The following is a 24,040-nucleotide window of genomic DNA, read 5'->3' on the forward strand; positions in this document are numbered from 1 at the left end:
CAAGGTCAAGGTAAGAAGCTTTATTTTGTATGACTTTTAATTCGGACTGTTGATTGTCTCAATCATACAGCATAGGAAAAATGACCATAAAAAAGAAGTGGGCCAACTGATTAGACCATAAAGTAGAGATATATAAATACAATTTGACTAGAAATACTCTACATAAATTATACACCACTATGATCTACAGCATTAAATGTGTAAGAAGCCTTGTCTCACTATGAGTCTAGGTAACCTGTGTTTTGTTAGGTCTCAGCCACCAGTTACTTAGCTTGGTAGGCTTAATTTGTGTCACTTGTTCGGGGTAGGGGTGCAGGCTCACTTCCCTGAACTCTGGCTAAAAAATAGTCTCTTGGAAGCAGAGCTGGTATTTTTGAGCCAAGAAGCAAAGTGAGTTGTATTGTGCGGGTTGTGTAAATTGTCTTTGTATATTTGTTGGAAATAATAATAAATTGAAATTGAATTGAATTGAAAATTGAGAGCTGGAGAGAATTTGTCAAGCTCATGAACAGTTGCCCAGCATATAGATCATGTAAAAACCAGGAAGTGCTGTTAGTATGCTACCACTGGTTTAAGACAGTATAGTGTAATTAGGACTTTGCTGTGAAGAATTCAAAAATTTGAATATTCAACAACGGTATCAAAATGGGCAAGAGAGTGTAAGAAGTCACAATCTCCTTGTCACTGCAACTTTCCTTCTGATGTTCAAGTTTAGAATTCTTTACTAGTAGATAGACAGCCACAATACTATAAAGAAGAGTAACTGCCACAGGTATCTGTACATGTATAAAGTGCTCTAAGTGACCAATAATGGCTGTTCCTCAAGACGTAACTGCACTTGCTGGTGGAATAACGCTAGCATTGGGGTCTGAAAAACCGACAACAGGTGACACAAGTTCTTTGCTTTCATTTATTTGTGGGTTTTGAGAGCCATCTGCTCCAGGGAAGCCATTTTGTTGAATCACAGATGTTCCCACTGGAATCTCTGACATGGTAAGAGGCTGCAAAATAAAAAATACTTCATCTCAGACAGATTTTGATGTACCACATTGCATACTAACTGTGTCTCCTAAATATGTTATGTTGGGGTCTTGTGACTGCAGGTAAAAGTCATAACGGAGCTAAAGCAACGATGACGGCAACAGCAACGAAAACGTCACCTGAAAATATATCTTTATTTCATTTGTGCTACTTCGCGATTATTTCAACTTGCTCAACTTTTACAAAAATGGCAAACTATCCAGGAACCAAATTGGTAGGAGTGGCCAGCGTACAAGTTAAGAAAGAAAATGAAAAATTCACTGTTGTGCGTTCACGTTCTCCACAAAACCTTAAATGTTGTCATTTTACGTTGCCGTTCTGCAGAGGACGGCAAAGAAAATTATGCACCAGAATGTAAAACGCATGTGCAGAGCGATTGTTTGTGCTCATTAAATCTATTGTTTTGTGGGGTTGTCGAAAAGAGAGCACTTTTGACAGATCTCTCAATATCATACTCTTTGGGGAATTGTACACGAAGACAACATAAGGATTTTCGCAGTAAGCAGTCCGTGTTTTTTTCCGCGAAAGACCCCGTAGAAACCAAACTTCTCTCGCTTATTACTCGTGAATGTTTCATTCCTGATCTCTGAAATTTGGTGTACACGTCCCATTTTAAGTAATCTCCCATATGTTTAAAAAAGGTCATGATCCGAAAGATCCGATTTAGCCTCCAGTACCACCTTAAGCTCCCTATTTTCTTGCATGAAGACCAATTAAAGGACATTGTGGCATTTATGACTTCAAAAACTAAAATATGCAGCTGAGTTTCCTAGACATGAAAACCAGTTTCTGTGTCAAAATAGGGCTTACTTGGAGCAATTTTGAAAAGTCATTAGTTTTATGCTTTTCTTGCATTAAACCCTTCAATAATATTATCATGGAGGTATACTGTATGTTAATCTAAACTTGCACAACACTGGACTTGTAAGAAACTTTTAATCTCGCTACTTATTTTGCATCTGATGTTATTTTAAAAGCTCACCTTATCCTCCCTTTTGTTCCATTGCAACCGGCATGTTATCACATCAAATAAGAAACCAATGAATGAATGCATCATTCCTGGAACAACAACAAAATAAGAAAGGAAAACTAATTCAGTCTCTCATTGTTGAGATACAACTAAAGTACATGCATGCACATGTCATCGATAGTTCAAGTTTATTGTTACTCTGAAACCCTGGTCAACCTGTTAATGGATTATAATTATAACCTGAGGCCAGATTAGTGAAGCCACCCTAAGTTAAATTAAATAAATTATCCTGAGTATTGTTTCGTACAAAAGTCTATTGTTAGTTTAACAATAAGGCTTTGGTTAAAGGGGAAGAAACATGAGGATTTTGACCTTCTGTGGTAAAAATGGTACGACAACACCTTCATTTAGTTACAAAATAATTCTAGAACATCAAGAAAAATAAAGCAACTGAATTCTTCAAAGGAACAACTTATGACCTCCTCTACTGCATTTTGGAAACAAAAATGCGAGAACTTGAAAACAGTTAGCCTTATTTTTTTCAAGTGACATTCCATTCCAACTCACTCTATCTGTGGCCAGAGATATTTATTAATAGTCTTAGTACACTGAGGTGATAATTTACAACAAATATGAGCAATACTTTTCGGTTTCTGGCAATAAAAAATTGTTTTCGAGTTCTTGATATATAACGCCAAATTCCAGTGACACTTCCCCTTTAAGAAACAATGCATAGAATTCATCTGAACTTAGAAGGGCTTTGTGAATCTGGCCTCTGAGCTCGATTATCTGAACTCCTAACTGATGTTTAACTTTTAAAAAGATCAATTAAAACTTTCAAGGAAACATTCATGATTTCCTGGCCCACCACCCAACAATTTCCCCTTGCCTACAAAGCCCACCCTGAGCCATGTAGCTTTCAAAGGACTTCATCAGTTTGAAAGAGAACCAGACGAGTCCTAGATGCCTACAACACATCTGTACATTTCTTTTATTGTGCTGCATTTTCAACAAAATGTTTAACTCATGACAGTTAACATTACTGACTAGATTCTTCTGTATTGATCCCCAGCTGGTCTTTTTAAGCACAGACACCAAACTTGGACTTTACCTGAGGTAGCGAAGATTCCTCCTACTATGCCACACAGGCGAACTAAGAAACCCCAGAAAGATCGGTGGCGATCTTCAACTCGCACCATTATGGATGACATGTCGTACTTGAAGAAAATTCCTATGAAGAAATAATAAGAACAAAGTAGTTCACAAATCAATTTGTTAAAATGCTACACTGTAATTTTTATTCATGTACAATTAACACCCCTATGAGCAATAACTCAGAGCCTCCATATATTTTTTTTCAGGTTTGACAAAATACGTACTTGAAGAAAAGTTAATACATCCAAAAGATTTATGAAGCATGCATGAGCCACAAGAAAGTTTTTATAAATGCCACTGCATAGTATTTAGCCGACATATCTAATAGAATCATGTTAGATTGTGATGAGATCTGTGCACTTCAACACAGATGTCAAAGAACAAGTCCTGCATGATTTTACATGTATCTTGCCATTCCTTTTTCCTGTTTTAGGTTGTTTAAAGTATGTGAAACGTATTTGGTCATGCACTCAATGATTCAGAGTGAACAATCTTAATAGTCACATTATAAAATTTGGAAAAGTTAAATACTCTGGTCAAACTTAAAAGCATCAGTCACGATTTTTATTAGAAGCTGGGACCTGGGTACTGGCACCCGTCTACTTTTGAGCAGAGTACCCCACTTTTTGAACTTCCTGTTGTCCATGTAGCTATTGGATTTATCTTAAGACTTTTTATTTTTGTCATACATTAGAGGAATAGAAAAATTCTCAGAGAGCACTGTACTATTCTTTTCTAGTATAATTAGGTAAATAATGTGTTGAGTAATGACAAAAGGAGAATTCCTTTCCTAGAATACAGGAAAATGTATTCCTAGAAGTCTGATTTTTAAAAAAATTCCCCAGACCCCCTAAAAGCTTGGGCCTTTGCCTCTCAATTAGTCAGGGTGCTTGCCTACTCAACATCATGTGCCCTTCTACTTCAAAACTTTAGTTAATGAAAACCCTGGTTAGTGCTTTCAAACCTTTTCAAACAGACAAATTTACCTAGCTTGAATGGCATAAATTTTCATTAATTGAATGTATTGTCTGCTTTGTTAGAATCCACTGACCCACCACAGTACGAATCTATAAATTTAAAATATTTCTTCCCTACCAGAAATCCCATGGCTACCAGCATCATGGTTTATTTCTCGTATCTGAAAGATAAATTGCAAATTTTTAAGAAGCTTTTTATCATTTTTAACATTCAACTGTACTGTATATAATTATTATAAATAATTATCATTGTATTTATTTACTAAAATAAATAATTATTGTACTGATAAAAAATCTGTAAATAAGCCCTAAGTAATAAGTTAAAATTAAAAATGTATACCAGCACTAGAAAGAGCACTTTTACGTTAGTAACCCTGCAAAGTTTCAGCATATCAAATGTAATGTCAGCTGAGAAAATGTAAGTTGAAAAATGAAAAATTTACAGATGTTTGTATGACTGGGGGTATGACGCATACCCTAATAACACCTAATATGCTGAAACTTTACAAGGTTACTAAAGTAAAGGTGCTCTTTCCAATGCTGGTATCAGGTTTTCATTCAGTTCAATTTTAACTCATTCAAATCTGTTACCGCCATTTTGGAGAAGGTTCTATTGAAATGATCATGCGGCTGAAGAGAACTGTGTCAAAGAAAAAGTGTTGCTGCAGTGATTTTGACCTGTTTTGGTGAAAATGGTGCAGCAATGATATACCTTCACTTTGGGAGCTTTCCATCTGTCTGAACAGGCCGCCAGCCAGACTGATCAGTTTGTAAATGGAATATTTTAGTAATAATAATAATAATAATAATAATAATAATAATAATAATAATAATAATAATAATAATAATAATAAAGACTTCATTAACAGCATTTCCACAAAGTGGCTCTTCACCCGTTAATATCTAACTAAAGTTAATTACAACTAAGACAAACTTAAGAAAGGCTGTGTTAAAATGAATAACAAAATATGCATTCCAAACGCTAAATAAAAATCAATCACAGTCTGGGCCTGGCTTTATCTTAGCAATTTCTTCTTCTCCTTAAAAAATGAAATTGGATCCATGTAGTTTCTTAAAGAAAGAGGAAGGTTATTGAATGAATTAGCAGCTTCATCTTGAAACTTATTGGCGATCATTGATCTTTGAAGCCGTATACCCTTGCTGGAGCGTAAGTTTCGATTACTTTAATTCGTAAGTCTCTAGTCTCAAATAATTTGGCCATAATATACCAATCTGAAGGATAACTTTTACCCTAGTCCTTTGAATTAATTCATTATAGTGTGTACTATTTTCAGAGTAATTATAATTTTTCAAGATTTTGCAGCTGCAACATCCCCTCAAAATGACTTGTGATTTACAGACGACAAGCCCAGTTCTGGCAAATGGAAATCACTCTGAGTTACAAAATAATTCGAGAACACGTACAGAAAGACATAAACGTATTAAAAAAAAGTATGGAAAGGAATGAGTAATGATCTGTTCAAGCACATTTTGGAATTTCAAATTAAATGCAAGAACATGAAAAAGTAAGCCGAACCTTTTTGAAGTTGCAATTCACTCTAACCCAGTGTGGCCACTGAGACACTTACTGGTAACAACAGTTTAGCACACTAAACTGAGTGAGCGGCGGAAATCGAGCCTAATGCCAGGCTGAGCTCTTCAAATGGTATACATACTTTAGGTATACCATAAATTAAAGCTATTTTTTTATATGTTTATTTCACCACCCACATTACAAAATTAAGACAAAATACAAGCAGAAGAAAAAACATTACAGTCCTATAACTATACCCCCCCCCCCTACACACACATACACCCAGTTCCACCAACAACTCCCTTGTATTGAGGTCAGATTTTGTAATTAATGAGCCATAGAGAACTGCAGACTTTCAATAGGTAGTAAAGACATCAGGCTTTGTTCCAAGGTATTGTAGAGTTGTAACTGTGTACATTATTACTGCATTTACTGTATTTACTGTTATTATCTTATTTCTATAAAAGTGTACTTAAAATCTGTACATTGAAATGACCTTGTGGATGGAGAGAATGGAATTCCATTTTATGCTAATAACATAATAATATTACATGTATATCTGATTCTAAACTTGGTTATTAAATCATCGTCCATGATGATGGCAACATCAGGTCCACAAAACTTTTCAAGAGTATTTTTAAAAAGAACTTTTGAATGGTTTTGTGGCAATTAATGTCACATTAGCACTCCTGTCATATGGAGTGAGAAATATGTATACCCTCCTCCTTGTCTGAATAAGCATCCCCCAATGCTCACCATAAAAGCCTACTCTGAGCTATGGTATTAAACTACATGTAAACTGTAAAACATTCTACTCTGATCTATGGTATTAAACTACATGTAAACTGTAAAACAATCAATGATTTGCATACTGTTTTAAAAGACTTTTTTTCAAATTATTATCATACAAAGTTTGGTGTTTCCAAAACAGAAATCTGCACCCCCAGCCCTCAAATAAGCTAACTTCACCCTTCACTATTAAACACCTAACTGTGAGTCATAGTATTGACCTAAACTATAAAAAAGTCATTGATCTGCATAGTGTAAGTAAAGACTACTCTTCAAATGACAAAGTTTGATGTTTCTAGAACAGAAATCTGCACCCCCCCTCCCCCTTCCCGCCTTACTGTATTTAACACTTATTCTCTTATTTCAATAAAAGTGTACTATTCTAAACTTGGTAATTAAATCATCTACCACGATGATGGCAACATCATGTCCACAAAACATTTCAAGAATTTTTTTTAAAAAGAACTCTCTGAAGGGTTTTGTGGCAACTGATGTCACAAGCACTTCTGTTATGTGGAATAAGAAATCTGATAAAACCTGCCCCCTCAATTGAATAACCCCCCTCCCCCAGCATTTACTATAAAAGCCTAACTCTGACGCACAATTTTGAACTACATCATTGTAAACTGTAAAACAATCAATGATTTGCATACTGTTAAGACTTTTCTTCAAGACATAAAGTTTGGTGTCTCCAAAACAGAAATCTGCACCCCCACTCCTCAAATAAGCTTACTTCACCCTTCACTATAACAGCTAACTGTGAGTAATAGTATTGAACTAAACTGTAAAAAGTCATTGATCTGCAAAGTGTAAGACTATTCTTCAAATTACAAAGTTTGATGTTCCCAGAGCAGAAATCTGCACATCCCTTCCCCACCCCTCAAATAAGGTAACCCACCCTTTAGTACAAAAGCCTTACTCGGAGTCATAATAATAATTTGAACTAGGCTGTAAAACAACATTGATTTGCATACTCTAAGACTGTTACTTTGCATGCTTTATTGACTTCAAATCTTATTTCTATAAAAGTGTACTAAAAATCTGTACATTGAAATGACCTTGTGGCTGAAGAGAATGGAATTCCATTTCATGCTTATAACAAAATTACATGTATATGTGATTCTAAACTTGGTTAATAAATCATCGACCATGATGATGGCAACATCATGTCCACAAAACATTTCAAGAATTTTTTTAAAAAGAACTCTATGAAACGTTTTGTGGCAACTGATGTCACAAGCACTCCTGTCATGTGGAATGAGAAATCTGCTATACCATCCCTCCCAACTCCTTTAAATAAGCACCCCTCAATGTTCACCATTGGGGGTTTATATGGAGAAATGTTGCCCCAGGAAAGAGGGTCACCGTCCCAGCCGAGTCAACTTCAGCGAGCATTTATATGAGAAAAAGTTGACCCCTTTGCAAGAGCCAACAGCGCTTGCGCATGCTCTGATTGTCTCGCCTTGACGGAGTTGACCCAGCCAGGCGAGCCAAAGTGTTTATATGGAGAAAGGTTGGCCCGGCTAGGAGGGTGCCCTGGCTGGGCAGGTCACCCTTCCAGCCGAGCCAACTTTTTGTTTATCATGTAAACGGTTTGCCAAGTTTTGTAAGGAAATGTAAGAAAAGTTGGCTTGCCCAGGGTAGCTCCAGTAGGCAAGTTACCCTTCTACCCGGGACAACTTTTCTCCATATAAACAGGGCCTAACTCTGTGCTATGGTAATGAACTACAGGTACAAAACTGTAAAACAATCAATGATTTGCATACTGTTAAGACTTTTCTTCAAGATAAAAAGTTTGGTGTCTCCAAAACAGAACTCTACACCCCCACCCATCATATAAGCTTACTTCACCCTTCACTATAAACACTTAACTGTGAGTAATAGTATTGAAGTAAACTGAAAAAGTCATTGATCTCCAAAGTGTAAGACTATTCTTCAAATTACAAAGTTTGTTATTTCCAGAACAGAAATCTGCACATCCTTCCCCCACCCCTCAAATAAGGTAACCCACCCTTCAGTACAAAAGCCTTACTCTGAGAGTCATAAATTATTATTAATAATCATTTGAAGTAGACTGTAAAAAATTTAAACATTGATTTGCATACTCTAGGACTGTTACTTTGCCTGCCTTTATGTTCACTTCAATGTTAATATTATTACTAACAGTGTGTCTTTAGGAAAGCTAACTCTGTGTCCACCTCTACCACCTCCTCACGTGCCCCCCACCACCACCACCAATTAAGCACCCCTGCTAAAGGGGATATCATTGGAAGTATGATAAATACATTGTACTCCTGTGAAGAAAGAGAAATGAAGGTCACAGGGTCTAATGGACATAGAGTGAATTTTAGCTTGATTTTGTGTTGTTTTAGCTTTTGTATAATTTTTCATTTATCCTTCAACTCGTTCAGGAAATCCTTGTCAAAGCATGCAAGCACATAAAACATCAGAGCAATCTGGCAAATCAGAGCCAAATCAACAAATAGGGAGCTAAAATTCACCATAGGTCAGTTATGCAAGACTGAGCCATTCAAATTATGGTATACACAGATATACCATAAAAGCTACTTCTATTTTCTATTTATTTATTTATTTATTTATTTATTAATAACACACCTTACAAAAATAAAATACAAGCAGGGGAAAATATAGCACTATCATTAAACCCATGGCACTCCCCCAGTTATGCCGAGAACTCCCTTGTATTAAGGTCAGATTTTGTCATAAATAAGTTCCAAGCCAGAGTTCCAAGGTATTGTTGAGTTGTAACTGCATACATTATTGTATTTACTTACCTTCTGTATTTAACAGTTATTCTCTTATTTTTATAAAAGTGTACTAAAAATCTGTACATTGAAATGACCTTGTGGCTGAAGAGAATGAAACTCCATTTTATGATAAAAATGTAATTACATGTAAATCTGATTCTAAACTTGGTTATTAAATCATCCACCGCAATGATGGCAACATCATGTCCACAAAACATTTCAAGAATTTTTTTAAAAAGAACTTCTGAAGGGTTTTGTGGCAACTGATGTCACAAGTACTCTTGTTATCTGAAATATTAAGGCATCTGATATAACCCCCCACCCTCCACCCACTCAATTGAATAACACCCCCCCCCCCCCAGCATTTATAATAAAACCCTTATCCTGACACATGGTTTTGAACTACATGTAAACTGTTAAACAATCAATGATTTGCATACTGTTAAGACTGTTCTTCAAGATATAAAGTTTGGTGTCTCCAAAACAAATCTGCATCCCGACTCCTCTATAAAAGTGTACTAAAAATCTGAACATTAAAATTACCTTGTGGCTTAAGAGTATAGAATTCCATTTTATACTAATGACACAATTACATGTATAGCTGTTTCTAAACTTGGTTTTTAAATCATTGACCATGATGATGGCAACATCATGTCCACAAAACCTTTCAAGAATTTTTTTAAAAATAGCTTCTGAAGGGTTTTGTGGCAACTGATGTCACAAGCCCTCCTGTTATGTGGAATAAGAAATCTGATATTAGCCCTCCCCCCCCCCACCCCCTCAATTGAATAACCACCCCCAGAATTTACTACAAAAACCTACATGTAACTCTGACACATGGTTTTGAACTACATGTAAACTGTAAAACAATCAATTATTTCCATACTGTCAAGACTTTTCTTCAAGATTTAAAGTTTGGTGTCCCCAAAACAGAAATCTGCACCCCCACCCATCAAATAAGCTTACTTCACCCTTCACTATAAACACCTAACTGTGAGTCAGAGTATTGAACTAAACTGTAAAAAGTCATTGATCTGCATATTCTTACAAATTTCAAAGTTTGTTATTTCCAGAACAGAAATCTGCACATCCCTCCCCCACCCCTCAAATAAGGTAACCCACCCTTCACTATAAATGCCTTACTCTGAGTCATAAATTATTATAATAATTTGAACTAGACTATAACGAATTTAAACATTGATTTGTGTACTCTAAGACTGTTACTTTGCCTGCATTATTGACTTCAATGTACCAGTAAATAGCTAACAATGTGTCTTTAGGAAAGCTAACTCTGTGTCCACTATCATTACACCCCTGGCACACCCCCAGTTCCACCGACAACTCCCTTGTATTGAGGTCAGATTTTGTAATAAATAAGCGATAGAGAACTGCAGACTTTCAATAGGCAGTAAAGACAGGTTTTGTCTCAAGGTATTGTTGAGTTGTAACTGCGTACATTATTGCATTTACTTACCTACTGTATTTACTGTTATTCTCTTACTTCTATAAAAGTATGCTAAAAATCTATACATTAAAATTACCTTGTGGTTGAAGAGAATAGAATTCCATTTTATGCTAATTTATATAAAGTATAACATTTAATTACATGACTGTATATCTGATTCTAAACTTGGCTAATAAATCATCTATCATGATGATAGCAACATCAGGTCCACAAAACCTTTCAAGAGTTACATTTTAAAAAGATAAACTTTTGAACGGTTTTGGGGCAAACAATGTCAATAGCACTCCTGTCATGTGGATTGAGAAATCTACTATAAACCTCGGGCTCCTTGCTTGAATAAGCGCCCCAAACGTTCACCATAAAAGCCTATACACTCTGAGCCATGGTATTGAAATTACATGTAAACTGTAAAACATCATTGATTTGCACAACTTTAAGACTATTCTTCAAAGTTTGGTGTCCCCAGAACAGAAATCTACACCACCATCCCTCAAATACACTAACCCATCCTTCACTATAACAGCCCAACCCAGAGTCATAGTACGTACTAACAGTAAGTCACACCTGATTACTAAAAGATTATATAATTATCTTGATTAAAGGTTGGTTATTAAATTATCTATAACAATGATGTCAACATCAGTTAACCACAAACCATTTAAGAGTTTCTTTAATTAAAAGATCTTTTAAACAGTGAGGCGACTGAAGTAGCACTCTTACCGGTAGGATTATTAAGATTATTTATTTTTTGATTAAGCATTATCCCTGAAACAAGCACTCCTGTCATGTGGAGTGAGAAATATGTTATAACACCACCAACCCCTATCCTTTGAATACCCCGCCCCCACCATTCGCCATAAAAGCCTAACTCCAAGCCAGAGTATTGAACCATACGAAAAATTAATAATTGATTTGCAAGCTTTTATATTTGCTCAATAAACATTAGTGGTCTCCAGCACAGCTAATGCTGAGTAAAATAATAATAATGTTGATTTGGTTTATTCATCAATGTAATATTATTTCAGGACACCAGTAACTCTAAGTCCCTGTGGTTTTCATTCCGCCCCACGCCATTTAAGTGCCCCCCTCTAAACCCTTAAACTCCTACTATCAAAGGCCAAACTCTCCTATCTTGTCCCCACACTTTTCTTATAAAAAGACTCTGGAGAAGTTATTAAAATAGCAAGAAAATTCACCTTGGGTGATCATATCCTCAATTCCCATGACCTCAGGGCTTGAATAAGCATTGATATTACACAGAGAAATTTGATTCGGATCACAGTTAGAGCTTAAAGGGTTAAAGGCAAAGTTTGAAATGAGTGTTCTGTCAGTTGCATTTATGTCTGTGGGAGGAGTATAGATATCTTCTGTAACGGCACATTACAATGGATATTAGGATGTCCGTATGTTTGCTTACTCATTTTTATCAATTTTTGATTCTTCCATTAATTCTCCCAATTTCTTTAAATTCCATTATCTTTTATTTACCTTTTTTATTATTAATATGTTTGTAAATGGTTGATGGAGCTGAATTTTTAAATATTCTTAATGGGTTAATATTTATGCAAATAATTATACAATTCGGCCTTTTTGCTACAATATGATTTTCCTTAATAAAATATTTATTTATTTATTTTTACGATTCTTTACCCTTTGTGTCACTGAGTATTGATTTGTCTTTGTTTCCTGACCACTGAGTGACTTGACAGTTGTTGGTACAATCTGAAGAACAAATGACAGAAACGTTATTTGAAGAAATGACCTGATACCAAAACAAATGAACACTCTCAACAAAGATTGATTGCATAAAACAAACAAGGAACAGATAGTCCTTGACATCAGCTCAGTGAACCGCTGTGAGCTGGTTGAATTGGTGAAAACACTTGTTAGAGACTGGTCTTTGTATCATACACAGTTTTTACTTGAGTTTCAAAAGAAATTTTGGGTTTGCTTTCGCTTTGCTTTACTGTGCTGTGATTGGTTCCAGAGAAAAACCAATCAAAAGCAAAATCAAAACCAACTGTGACTTGCTCATACACATGTTTTCCTGTGCTTAGTACTAGTAACATGTGTTTGTTTCTAATTAGGATTGGTTCATTACAATTTCTTTGGTTTTAGTTATAAATATGACCCTCAGTTGAAAACTGCTTTAGCGTGTATCATTACATAAACTAGAAATACGTGACTCGCAAAACCTCGCGAAGCTGGGGCTGGGTGGAAAGCCCTCTTTCATGTTGTAGCATCAAATGAGGAGATTAAAAGGTTTCGGATTTTGATGAGCATGGTCTTTTCGTAGTTCCACAGGCTAGTTTGCGGTTAAAAATCTATTTCTGAAGCGATGAAATGTACAATGGGCGTGCAGCGCTGTCGTGTTCGATGAATTTTAATTTCCCACGGAAAATTATTTTACCGCGGCCACAAAACGTGTAATTTCTTCAATGCAATCTTTCACAAAAAAAGATTTCTAAAAGAAAGGGAAAAGATTCTGGAGAGATAGTTCTGTATCCAGTGAATATTGATGAACATTGCAGTTGAAATTTGATCATGCACGCACTGTATTTTTTCCGATGTATGCAAATTTTTTTCAGACGACGCCAGACAGTCTGACGTCATTCAAGTGCGGACACCTTCAAAGATATAAACATATAAATATATTTTTCGCTCGAATTCGCGCGGCTTAGCTCCGCTCGGGCCGGCTCGGCCCGACAAATTTATTAACCTCGCTTCGCGAGGAATTATTATAGTTTTTGTATTGAAACAAACTCTAGCCCACCTGAATGTAGTACTGGTACATCTGCAAGTCTGAAATGAAAATAATAATTATATTATTTGGGAAGTTTAAAATTCAAAATCTTTTTAAAACTACCAGGAACAATTTGATCGATGTAACTAACAAAGAAACATGTTATGACAATATTGATCATGCCATGGGCATACGATAAAATTAATAATTGAAATTGTTGATCTATAGCTGACGTTTTTCCCACCAAAGCACACACATTCATTGGCTAGTTCATAGTCACATGACATCTAACAATAAAACTGCTGCCAAAAGCCCACAACTGTGTGATGTTGCGAAAACTATGGTGAATTTTGACTGCCTTTGTGAGGGTGGCAACTCAAGAGATCCGGAGTGGCACCAAGTGAACTGGTGCAATTCTATGTGACATGTATTAGGCCCGTCCTGGAATACGCAAGTCCTGTATTCCATTGTTCTCTACCAAACTACATTAGTGTAGATTTGGAACGGATCCAAAGAAGGGCATTCAGAATCATCTATCCTGACCTGTCATATAGTGTAGCACTAGAAACAGTTGGCCTACCGAAACTTCATGAGAGGAGAGAAAAGATTTCAATCGATCTGTTTGACGAGATCGTCTGTAACCCCACCCACAGTCTCCATAGCCTCCTCCCTCACAGGAAGAGTTGTAAATATGCACTGAGACGCAAAAGTGATTTCACTCTCCCTCTATGTAAGACCGAGCGTTTGAAGAACAGTTTTATTTTTAGCCATGTCTATAAGATGTAGATATTTTCTCTTTTCCTCTTTGTTATTATATTTTTAGCCATGTCTTTAAGATGTAGATAATTTTCTTATTTTCTCTTTGTTATTATTAGAATTTGTAAATATCCAGTAATTCAGCTTATGGCTGCAATGGTGTTTATAATAAAGTATCTATCTATCTATCTATCTATCTATCTATCTATCTATCTATCTATCTATCTATCTATCTATCTATCTATCTATCTATCTATCTATCTATCTATCTATCTATCTATCTATCTATCTATCTATCTATCTATCTATCTATCTATCTATCTATCTATCTATCTATCTATCTATCTATCTATCTATCTATCTATCTATCTATCTATCTATCTATCTATCTATCTATCTATCTATCTATCTATCTATCTATCTATCTATCTATCTATCTATCTATCTATCTATCTATCTATCTATCTATCTATCTATCTATCTATCTATCTATCTATCTATCTATCTATCTATCTATCTATCTATCTATCTATCTATCTATCTATCTATCTATCTATCTATCTATCTATCTATCTATCTATCTATCTATCTATCTATCTATCTATCTACCTAAGATTCAGCATGTTTATTCAAAGTTTTGCTTGTGACAATTTGTCTTCCAAGTTTGATCTATTTAAGGTTACCCGGTACCTTCAGAGGTGTCTTCAGAGGTGTCTCGCGTCCAAGCAATGTAGCGCGTCCGGTTTAAACTGTAGATACCTGAACCCTTATGTCAAATTAAAGCTGATAGAGCTGGCTATCCAACTAAACCAAGAATTTTGAAATAAAATGAATTGCCGAATTTTCAGCGCTGTTTTCTCGAATAAATTTTTTTCACTTGGAGGAGCCACTTCAAAGAGCTAAAACTCAAAAGGAATTTGTTCGTTTGCCTTCAAATTTGGACAGCAGCTAGTTTAACATATGAACAATTTCTCCAAGAGCGATTTTTGTATGATAACTCCACATTTTTTAAAACCTATTTCGAAAATGTTCTGTAACTTTTCACTGGAATTGAATATGCCAAAACACAGACACGTTTTTTAGCGCTTTGGGTCCGGAAACTGAGGGGCAAATTAAATTAGCGAAAAACCAAATTCGCTTTGACTTGTAGCTTTCGAAAGGTGATTCGGACGCTCGCAATTAGAGGTCGTGAAAAATTCGGCAATTCTTTTTATTTCAAAATTCTTGGTATCGTTTGATAGCCAGCTCTATAAGCTTTAATTTGATATAGGGGTTTGGGTATCTACAGTTTAAACCGGACGCGCTACACTGCTTGCACCCAAGACACCTCTGAAGGTCCCGGGTAACCTTAAATTTTTGTTGTGCTATATATAACAAATCACTTGATGGTTGGTCCCTTGGGAAACCAGTTAATTATCCTAAATCTCAATGTTTCCCTCTACAAACATTGAGATTCTCAGGAAACAAAATTAACTGTTTCCCTCAAGACCGGTTTAATATCTAATCCCCCAACGGGAAATGAACCGAAGACCAGTAAAATGCAAATAAACATTTTCAAGAATGCAGTTACGCATGTCATATTTGAACATTGGCATAACGCTACTTAGAACTTTTATGGGGTAAAAAATGGCACAAGACACCTCTGAAACAAAATTAACTGTTTCCCTCAAGACCGGTTTAATATCTAATTCCCCAACGGGAAATGAACCGAAGACCAGTAAAATGCAAATAAACATTTTCAAGAATGCAGTTACGCATGTCATATTTGAACATTGGTATATCGCTACTTAGAACTTTTATGGGGTAAAAAATGGCACATGCAGGCAAACAATTTCTGGAATTCTTTTAAAAGCCATTAGGCCACTGTGTAATATTAGTGATGATGCAAATTGCTGCTTACATGTATATTAGCCCTGGGCTTATACAACTTTGCGAGGGATCCGTTTGGAAATGAGCAGTTTACAGTTTATGGTATAATTTAGAGTGCCAATAGAAACCACTCTGTGGGTATACAGTAAATTCCCATTCATAATAATTTCATCATTTAATTTACTTACGCTTATCAGTGGTGACAATATCTCCATCAAGGGGATTTACATAGCCAGGGGCCCATTGGCCAAAGGATAACACATCAATTCTGTGAGAATAGTTAAATGCTGAGGAAAGACAGAGGAATGTTGATTTAATGACACTACAAAATGTTTAGTGCAATGCAGTAGCTTCCTGGTCTCAAGAATACATATAACCCACAATACAGACCAACATGAAAACTGTGTTCAATTATAAATGAACATAATACTTGGGTTAACAATGTTTTATTGTACAAGCATATTTACCAAACAACAACAAACAACACCTAGCTAATGGCATCAAGTACAACCAACATCAAACAAAAATAAAAAAAATTACAAAATTCAGGACTGGAAAGCCCAACGTCAAAGTCTCATCGGATTCGGGTAAGATTTGTTTCATATATATTTATATTTGTTGAGACACTTACTCTCTGAGGGCACTAGAACACTTAAATGAGCATGTCCTCTGGGGTGGTAAATAGACCTGATGGAGAAATGAATAAGAAGTTATGACAATAAACTTGTGAGGTAGAAAACTTATTATTAGATTACACTTATACTGGCTCCTACTATTGATGGTTTGGTATAGAAAAACTATATCTTTGGACAAGTGGCTAGTTGAGTTGGAGACAAAATACTTTAAACAATAAAAAAATGACATTTTCTGTGTGACTTGTAAACACAACTGCAACAGATATCTTATAAATTTTCCATTAAATTCCATTTTTCTTTTTCATTCTCTTTTCTTATTTTCCATGAAGGGCTTTATTTTAGTTTCTGTTCTGTCTGATTCCTTTTGTGATTTATCTGAAATAATTTTCAGTTTTGATTTCCATCTGGTGCTCCAGTGCTTCACAGTTTGGCTAGTGAAGGCAAAAGACCTGCATGTACTTTCCAAAGCTGAATTTTTACTAGTCTGTGACAAGTTGGTCACCAGTAGTCTCAAGCCCTGTTCCGCTATCCTGATACTCCAAGCAAATGACGATTTGTTCAAGAAATGAGGTCTGTTCGATCTGTTCAAGATTGAGAGCGAGAGGCTCGAGATACATGTAGGCAGTGATGAATGTAACAGGAATCTAAATACTGTTTCGATACTGTTTATTTATTTAACAAAAAATTATGCTGTTCATACTTCCCAGCCGTAATGTGGAAATTGCCAGCCACTTTGTTGACTTCAAAGGAGCCATGAACTCTACAAGCATCATAAGGTTTGTCCTCATTTCCACTCCTGCATGTAGAAAAAACAGAACAATTAATTCATCACGCACATGCTGGACTAAAATGGATATACACTGTAGCTATTGGAAAAGAGAATCAAGATGTGATGCATCAAGGAATCTACTTATTGTTACATTCATGAACGTTCACTTGTTAAACTTGTTCGATGTAACCTATAACTGCGCAATAGGAGTAGAGATTTGTATTAATCGCATTGATTAAGGACCGAAGTTGAATCATTGTGTTACTATCAATCATTTATTAATATTATTTGAACTTACTACCAGGGAGTAAGTTGTATATTGCTTTTTGGGCCAAACATATAAGTCAGAAAACAACCGCCAACTTGCCCAGTATTAGTATGCAAATTATGTAGATTTTGTATGTTAAATGTGGATCCAGATTGTTTTGCTTTTAGTCTAAAGACTGAATTCTGAAGGACTCAGTCACACAAAACTACAACTTAATGAAAGTGGAGGCTAAATTCTATACCTTCACAGTTTAGAACATGAAATCCACAGCACAGGCTAAAGCTGGGTACGTTTGACACATTTTGACTTTTTTGGCCAAAAATTTTTTACCTACACCTCTTTTGCAGAAAACCCTTCATTTGCATTAATTTTTATATGCTATCTGTGTTATATTATTTTAAGACCCCAAGGTCCATGAATATTGTGTTTGATTTATATTGGTAATTGAACTGAGTGGAGTGCAATTTGGTCTGAAATCATACGCGTGATTTCAAAATCAAACGAGCACGCAGCGTGAGTTTGATTTGAAATCACAAGTATGATTTCAGACCAAAATTGCACGACACGAAGTTCAATTACCACTTAATTACATCCATTTTGAAATCACAGAGTATCATTGTCAATATTAATATTCTATTTGTGTTACTTCATTTCCATTTTGATGGGCTAAAGAAAGGACGCGATTTAGAGCAAAAAATGGTGCAATTTGGGAATAAATTGCACCATTTTGGACCAATCAGATTCCAAGGATCACCAGTGATTTCAAAATGGATGTAATTAATAATGAAACATCAGGCTGATGCCACAAATTACTAGCATCAACATGTTGTATAGTATTGAAACACTGTAGCAGATCAAACTTACAAAGTAAATAGTACATAGTCTAGTTTCACTGACCGTTTGGGCATGTAAGTGGGTAAATCAGATTGAAACTGTTCAAGAATCTTCAGTGCTCTGTATCCCTCCATAAAAGCATGCATTTGTCTAAACATGCTGAAATATTAACCACAAAGTTGCTGAGTTAATAGAGTCAGAATGGTGTACGGTTAAACAATTCCAAAAGAATTTTTTCCAAGTGACAAAGTTAACTAACTAAAGGCATGTTGCACTGTACTCACCGCAACCACTGACTCTGTTCTTCGGTTAGCTCAAAGTGACTCTGTAAACAAAACAAAACAACAAGGTTATGAACAATAAAAAAAGGTGCAGGGTTGCCATCCATAAGGACAAAAATACTTTTCATTGACGAAACTGGTCAGTTCCGACTGATCCTTTGGCATTAAAACTGGTGACAAGGCCACAGAAATCATTTCCTTCAGAAATAATTTTTGAAATGACATTACCAAAAAGGCCAACAAGGAAACTCTTCTGCAACACTTGCAGCTAAACAAAAATAAAATTCCTTGATTTTCCATTGACCTGAAGGTAGAATTTACAAGTTGCCTTGACTGTTTTCCCTGACTTTTTTCCGACTGTGGGAATATAATGTTGAGGTATGCATTCAGAATCAAAGGGGAGGCATTCTTAGCAATGTTACATGTATGTGTGTATGTACAGTTCAGGCTATATTTTTACAATATAATTTATTAAGAACCTAATTTATTTATCAATTTTATAATAGGCAAATGATAAGCAAAATAACACTTACTGGTTCTAATTTCAATTTGTCTCCTAGTTCTAACGTGGAGCCAGATAAATCTAAGACATCTGCTCCAATATCTGAAAGACATGGAAATGCAAGGTCAAAATTAATAAGCAATATAGGCACAAAACAAAATTTCGATTTTTACGCCATATGTGTATCAAGTACTGATACTGGAAAGGATTTCTAGCTTCAAACCCACGGCTCTTTTTGTATTAACATGGTAGTTCTGTACATAGCATTCCAGATAAGAAAGGGGTACCAGATTAAGTAAGTATGTAAGTAAGTAAATGCTTTGTTAAACATGTTTAAAAAATCATCATACTGTAGCTGGTAGGGTTGTGTAAAAATAAAATTAATCCACCTTATTACTAACAACTAAAAGAAACCTAGTAAAAGACCAGTTGATCAAAGTGTACTTAAATACCTGTGATTAAAAATACATGTACTCATGGTCCCTGCATGTATGTTTTGTTATGACAACATTGGGGTCAAACTTCATTTGGCCAGTGTCAAATTTTGATAAATTGTATTTATTCTGGAATAACATATATTCAAGATCAACCAATGACAATAATCAATTTTTAATATATTCTATTAAGTTGAGTTACTTACCCTCACATTTCATTGCTACAGTGAGGTCAACATTGATTTGAAGTTTACTGTTGACAGAATGAATATAAAAAAATGTGTTAAATATGTTCCTCCCTGTATGACTAGGAGTTCAGTGAACAGGACTACTACCTGAATTTCAAAATTAGTCAAAGCTCAACAAACAGAAATGTTAGAAAACTAGGAACAACAAATAGACCATTCAAACATTGGTGAGCTACAGTACTGTGGAAAAGTAGTAAGAGTGAAATTCATCCTTTGTTCTTGCGAATTTTCAAGGAAATTTCAAACAATCATATTATTTTGTGATCTTTCTTCGAAAATTGTAAGAACTTTGGAAAAAAATTCGCAAGGGCTAATAAAACCTCGATAAAAAGAAAATTCTAACAAGCGAAATATCGAAAAATTTCCGCATAAGCGAAAGAAAACATTGAATAATTTTCGAAGAAATGAAAGGAAACATCATGGAAATTTTGTGTCACGAGATGAACATGACGCAGTGTCTGCATGTGTGACATGTGTCTGCCAAACAATATACTGTTTTTTTGTTTTCACTTTAATGCACAACTTTCTTTTGCTCTACAGCATACACAATTCTAGGGAGCCACTTGCTGAGTTCTGCTTTCTAAGCATAGTTTTAAACTGCACAAAAACATCCCTGTATTAGTAGCCACCACCCATAGAAAACCCCAGTATCATGAGATGCACAGAACGTATGCACAGTAGCAATAGTAGGCACCGTCCTTAATACTCACCTATTTGCATCTGTGTCTACTTCATAATCATATTTAGTTTCCACTGCTCTGTAATACCAGAACTCGGACACAACCAAAACACCAATAAAGACAAATATAAGGATGGACACTGTAGGAAGCAACGGAGAATAATAATATTTTAAACCATTAAAATAATGGTAAACGTTGTTGTGAGGCACTGAAGATTTATCAATACCTTGAATGCTGAAATGTGTTTGTGATTTCTGAGGTGGAGTTGTTGTTGATGTAACATGCTAAAATGCAGGACTGGTAGAGCCAATTCGCACGACATGTCGTGATGTATGTGCATGCACACAGGAAATCAGATACATGTTTATAGAGGTTTCTTATTTGCCTGCCAGCACTCTGTACTTGCAGGGTGGATGAACTTTTGCTAGCACAACTTTGGGTGCAGAGGGTGGCAGGGTGGGCAGAATCTAGAAGCATGCTCCTTCACAAAAATTTGAAACTCAAAATTGAAACTGAGTACACTGCGCTTTTCTTGAATTGAACACAAAAAGCCAGTTTTAACCACTTGTATTCATCTCCCCTAATTTGCAAAAAGCCTGAACAAGGCTTTCATTGCTTTTGAAAGGGACTTGCGTTGTGCAGAAGTTTGAAAGTTACAGTTTCAGGCAAAGAAATAGCTGGTTAATTACCACAGTCAGAACCATGAAAATTGACTGTAGACCAGCTGTAAATCCATTACTGAGTTTTTACAGAAGAAACATCTGGCAGAAACTCTGACATGCTTCATGTTGAATTGTACAGTACGAGAAAATTTAATTTATATATCTAAATCTATAGCTACATGTAAGCTTAAATCGCAGAGCAAATTAAGATTGAAGGCTAGCAAGAACAACAAAAACTCACACAAAGTTGTAATAACATAGTACAAGCAAATGTGGTACAAAGACAGCTCCACTGTAACAGTATATATGTAAAACTCAAAATTCATAAGATTCCACCTGGTACCGGTCAACTCTTTTAACTTGAAGGATGCAACGGAAGCGACAGGAATAAACAAAGCCAAGCTTTCTCCTATTATTTATTTGGAAATTTTGACAGCAAGAGTTGTGAATTAGAAAGTTGAGCTTATTTAGGGTACTTACCAGAGCCTCCACTTGCAGACGTTTGTTGATAATTTTCGGGCACCTTTGGGAAAGCATCAAGCTCTTTCAAAACTTTTAGCGTTTGTTTCCGGTTTCGTACGGCGCCAAACCGACGCATTATTGAGCTCGATAGCTTGGATTATACAACTATATTAATTTTTTCTGCGATCGCCTATATTCAACTAAAATGAAAGCTAAAATAGGCGAGCCAATACACTCAAAACAACAATAATTCTTTCTTGCAATCACAAGACGCCATGTTGAATATCCACGTGTGACCATGCGCAGCAAGAAAAGTACCATGATGCACTGCTCTCTTCCCGGAAGAATTCATTTGAAGAAGGAACTGTCTTTATTCTGCCCTCTACGCCAATTAAATTTTATTTTTACAGGCTGTCAACCTCACACGTCTTCAAATATGGAGAACATGACTTCCCAGGCAAAGCGCCTTACAGAGGCGTCGCATCAAGGCCAAATTCACGGCTTCAGTGGGGGTGGCGGGGAAGGGGGGGGGGGGGGGGGGAGACCGGGAGATACCGGTTCAAAATCTGGAGACTCCCGGATTTTCCGGGAGAGTTGACAGCCCTGTTTTTAGCCTCCCCCCTCAGCAAGATTGAGCTCCTTGAATACTTTGGTATTTTAAGGGGACGAAGAAGAAGAAGAAGAAGAAGAAGAAGAAGAAGAAGAAGAAGAAGAAGAAGAAGAAGAAGAAGAAGAAGAAGAAGAAGAAGAAGAAGAAGAAGAAGAAGAAGAGGAAGAAGAATTTTTGGAAGTTAAAAAGCAATGTGCCCTAAAATATATAATTAAAACAAATTAATGTTGAATTCTGACACTGCAAGTACCTTTTCACAACCTTTAATAGTCTGTTTACTACCTGTCAGTTTCCTTCGCTAACAGGCACTCCTATCTTGTGAATCGGAAATAAGAATTATACTGGATTGAAATCAACCAATCTGAAGCCGTGAAAGCTGTCGAAATAAACTTACTTGTTTTCTAAGACAACCGCTCATTTTAAGCAATACAAATGTCCTTAGTTTATAAAAATTGAGTGTTCCCGCGTTGTCACACAAAAAAGTCACACAAATATGTCCTCAGGACCAGAGAAAAAAAAAATTCTCCTGCAGTCTGATTCTTACTGCCCGATTCCAAATTTAAAAAGAGAAAGAAAAATTTGTCGTCGTTTGTCTGCGTCGTCCTTCAAACGTGAAATTAGGAAACTTCACGTAGCAGTCCACGTTAAAGAAAAGGCAAAAAGATGTACCTAAGAGTGTGATCTAGGTGCAAAATGGATTGTTTTACTTACTAAATCTATCGGGTTTTTTGATGTTCTCGTTGCATCTTAAACTCCCAAATCCGTCTGTTTTTGAGTAACAGTGTGTGTGTGTGTGTGTGTGTGGGGGGGGGGGGGGGGAGGGGGGGTGGTAGTTTTGTTTCACCATTTTGCTTAGCCCCCTCAGATGTTTTAGCCATGCTACGGGACTGGAACCGGGTCAAAACTAAGTTTTCATCAGGTCATTGACGCCCGCGCTCTGTGATTGCTTGTATCGAACAAGAGAAAATACATGAAAGCCCAAGAAATTTTGTTTTAAACGGCGATAAGGATCTTTTTCATTTAGTCTACAATGAAGTGTCCTGGCCTGGCCTCTATCAGCTATCAGGACATTCGAGGAATGATTTCTTTTACTCCCACCCCATGCATATTATGTTTGTTTTCCCCAACGATTCCCTGTTTCGAATTCTGCGTTATACACGTCATTTCCCTCCCTTTCTCGAAAGTTCTGATAACTTGTCAACACAATTTTCCTCAACTATCATTTAAACGGCTGTATGTGTTAGCAGAATCAAATGATACAGAAATTAGTTGCAGTACAATACGAACATTATTTTCGCTATACAGTAGTAACTAAGGTCTACTAACATTTGCGGCAATTTTTTGCTACAGTTTGCTTTGTTCATGTGGAGAGTTAATAACATGCATAAACAGAATCACCTTTTAATGAATTACAAACGCTTTTTAACCATCCGAAAGTTGCGGTCCCGGTATGTGTGTGGCTCGGTCATTACGTTATCATAAATCAGTTTACAGTTAAGCTGAACGTTAGTGAAACAAAATTACGCTATCTTTCTCTCTAAAACTATTCAATTAGCTCAATCAAAACCCGCGTAAACGCCCATAGGCG

The 24,040-nt window shown here is 36.0% G+C and overlaps 1 protein-coding gene across 1 annotated transcript; it reads right to left on the reverse strand.

Moving 5' to 3' along the window:
• LOC146479747 (endoplasmic reticulum-Golgi intermediate compartment protein 2-like) lies at positions 1-22,135 on the reverse strand. Its single transcript, XM_085110571.1, has 15 exons — positions 21,861-22,135; positions 20,749-20,857; positions 19,997-20,043; positions 19,388-19,458; positions 18,858-18,898; positions 18,637-18,732; positions 17,403-17,498; positions 16,699-16,754; positions 16,256-16,354; positions 13,473-13,501; positions 12,350-12,421; positions 4,262-4,304; positions 3,123-3,242; positions 2,024-2,100; positions 1-1,001 (listed from the first exon to the last, which is right to left on the reverse strand). Exons 1-15 carry the CDS (start codon positions 21,976-21,978, stop codon positions 822-824), a joined length of 1,254 nt encoding a protein of 417 aa, XP_084966697.1. The 5' UTR covers positions 21,979-22,135; the 3' UTR covers positions 1-821.
• Between the last annotated feature and the right edge of the window lie 1,905 nt (positions 22,136-24,040).

The sequence above is a fragment of the Pavona decussata genome, unplaced genomic scaffold, assembly GCF_977016875.1.
Source record: "Pavona decussata unplaced genomic scaffold, jaPavDecu1.1 SCAFFOLD_58, whole genome shotgun sequence".
Classification (NCBI taxonomy): Eukaryota; Metazoa; Cnidaria; class Anthozoa; order Scleractinia; family Agariciidae; genus Pavona; species Pavona decussata.

Bases quoted from the DNA above. Each gene is read 5' to 3' on its own strand.
- LOC146479747 (XM_085110571.1), bottom strand. From the start codon at position 21,978: ATGCGTCGGTTTGGCGCCGTACGAAACCGGAAACAAACGCTAAAAGTT. The intron at 18,899-19,387 runs GTAAGTGTTATT...TTTTGTTTACAG, and splicing joins ACAAATTGAAATTAGAACCA to AGTCACTTTGAGCTAACCGA. The intron at 3,243-4,261 runs GTAGGGAAGAAA...ATTTCTTCATAG, and splicing joins TGGTAGCCATGGGATTTCTG to GAATTTTCTTCAAGTACGAC.